Source organism: Solenopsis invicta, unplaced genomic scaffold, assembly GCF_016802725.1.
Source record: "Solenopsis invicta isolate M01_SB unplaced genomic scaffold, UNIL_Sinv_3.0 scaffold_318, whole genome shotgun sequence".
Taxonomy (NCBI): Eukaryota; Metazoa; Arthropoda; class Insecta; order Hymenoptera; family Formicidae; genus Solenopsis; species Solenopsis invicta.
Window position 1 is genome coordinate 43,845 of NW_024105270.1, and position 1,659 is coordinate 45,503.

Genomic DNA, 1,659 nt, shown 5'->3' on the forward strand with positions numbered 1-1,659 from the left:
ATATTCCTGATAAGTTAGTTCTAAGCTACAATCAATAGGTACGTGTGCAGAAGGCAAGCGAGCTAACTTCCCAAACGTTAATTCGTAGGGTGTATGCTGCGTTCCTTCATGAACACTGGTATTATATGAGAACATTGCTAATTCTATATAATTATCCCAATTTTCTTCCTTATCAACTTGAGTTCGTAAATATTCCATTAAGACATGATGAGATCTTTCAAGGGATGCGTTTGACTGCGGGTGATAAGCTGTGGTTTTATAATGTTGTATATTAAATTTCCTGGTTAAGTTCCTTATAAATGCTGAAAGAAAATTCTTCCTTGATCCGTAAGGATTGCTCTAGGCGATCCGTATATACAGATAAATCTTTTCAAAAAAGTCTGCTATTGCTAACGAATTTGCTTCTTTTAGCGGGACTGCTACAGAGTATTTTGTCAATAAATCTTGAATGGTAAGCAAATATCTATTTCCTTTATTAGTGATTGGTAAGGGTCCCATTATATCCAAAGATATTTTATCAAAAGCAGTGCCGGGTGTATCCGTAATTATCATCGGCTGTTTAGTTTTTACTCTGGTTAACTTTTTAATCTGGCACTGTCGACATTTACGAATAAATTCTTGAATATCTTTCTTCATTGTATTCCAATAATAATTAGCTCTTAGTCTGTTGTACGTTTTCGTTACGCCTTTATGACCTCCTAATGCAGAAGAGTGATTTTCCGTTATGAGCGCTTCACGTTCCTGAGGGATAGGCGCTTGTATCAAATTTTCACATACTGTAACCAAAATATGATTATCTCGTAAATATTCACAAATTCTTTTAATTATATGACGCCAAGGGATATCATCAAAACGTTCGGTTTTACTAATGCTGATAGATGGAAGACCCAATTCAGTTATTACGTCTACCAGTGATTGCAAACAGTTATCTAAAGTTTGAGGTTCCACAAGAGTCCTATGATTGAATTTTATGGGGATAGATATTAATACATGATGCCTGTTTCTGTGTCTAACGTTTGCTCTCTCATAAGCAAGATTTTGATAATTGGGCAATAGGTTATTCTTCTGATATTCTAAAGCACCGTTGTCGAACGGTTCTCCGTTCATTAAAATAAATATTACATGATTATCGTGCGAATTTAATAAGTTATCTCGGGTTTCGATTATTTTGATTCTATTCGAAGTTTGGGGTACCGAAACCGTTTCTCTAGTTTCAAAAGGCAAGGTTATTGGATCCATAATTTCTTGATATTCTTGATCGTCATCGATATTAAAATCATCGTTTAGAAAGCTTGCTCGGTCATCATTCTCATCTTCGTCGGAATCACTTTCGTGATCGTCTTCAGGGTTTAGTAATTCGTCGGAATTAATCTCGATGTCAGGAGCAAGTGGATGCAACGGCTCCTGTTCCTTGCTTCTGCTCATGTCTACATAATCTGCATTATCGTTGACGGGTTTGTCGCTTCTAAGTTGAGGGTTATCTTGAAATCTAACCGTTTTTTTTTAACTTTTGTGTTACTAGTCGAAAATATCGATTCGTCGGACGAGACGTCTTCTGATTCGCCTAAAGTACTTATTGGATATGTTAAATTAACAACTGGGTTCCTTGATAGTGCATCTGCATTACTGTTTAATTTTCCTTTCTTGTATTGTATCTCA

At 35.9% G+C, this 1,659-nt stretch overlaps 1 protein-coding gene across 1 annotated transcript; it reads right to left on the reverse strand.

Moving 5' to 3' along the window:
* Nucleotides 1–339: 339 nt before the first annotated feature.
* On the reverse strand, nucleotides 340–1,425 carry LOC120359895. Its single transcript, XM_039459331.1, has one exon. The coding sequence runs from the start codon at nucleotides 1,423–1,425 to the stop codon at nucleotides 340–342; it is 1,086 nt and encodes a 361-aa protein (XP_039315265.1).
* Nucleotides 1,426–1,659: the final 234 nt, after the last annotated feature.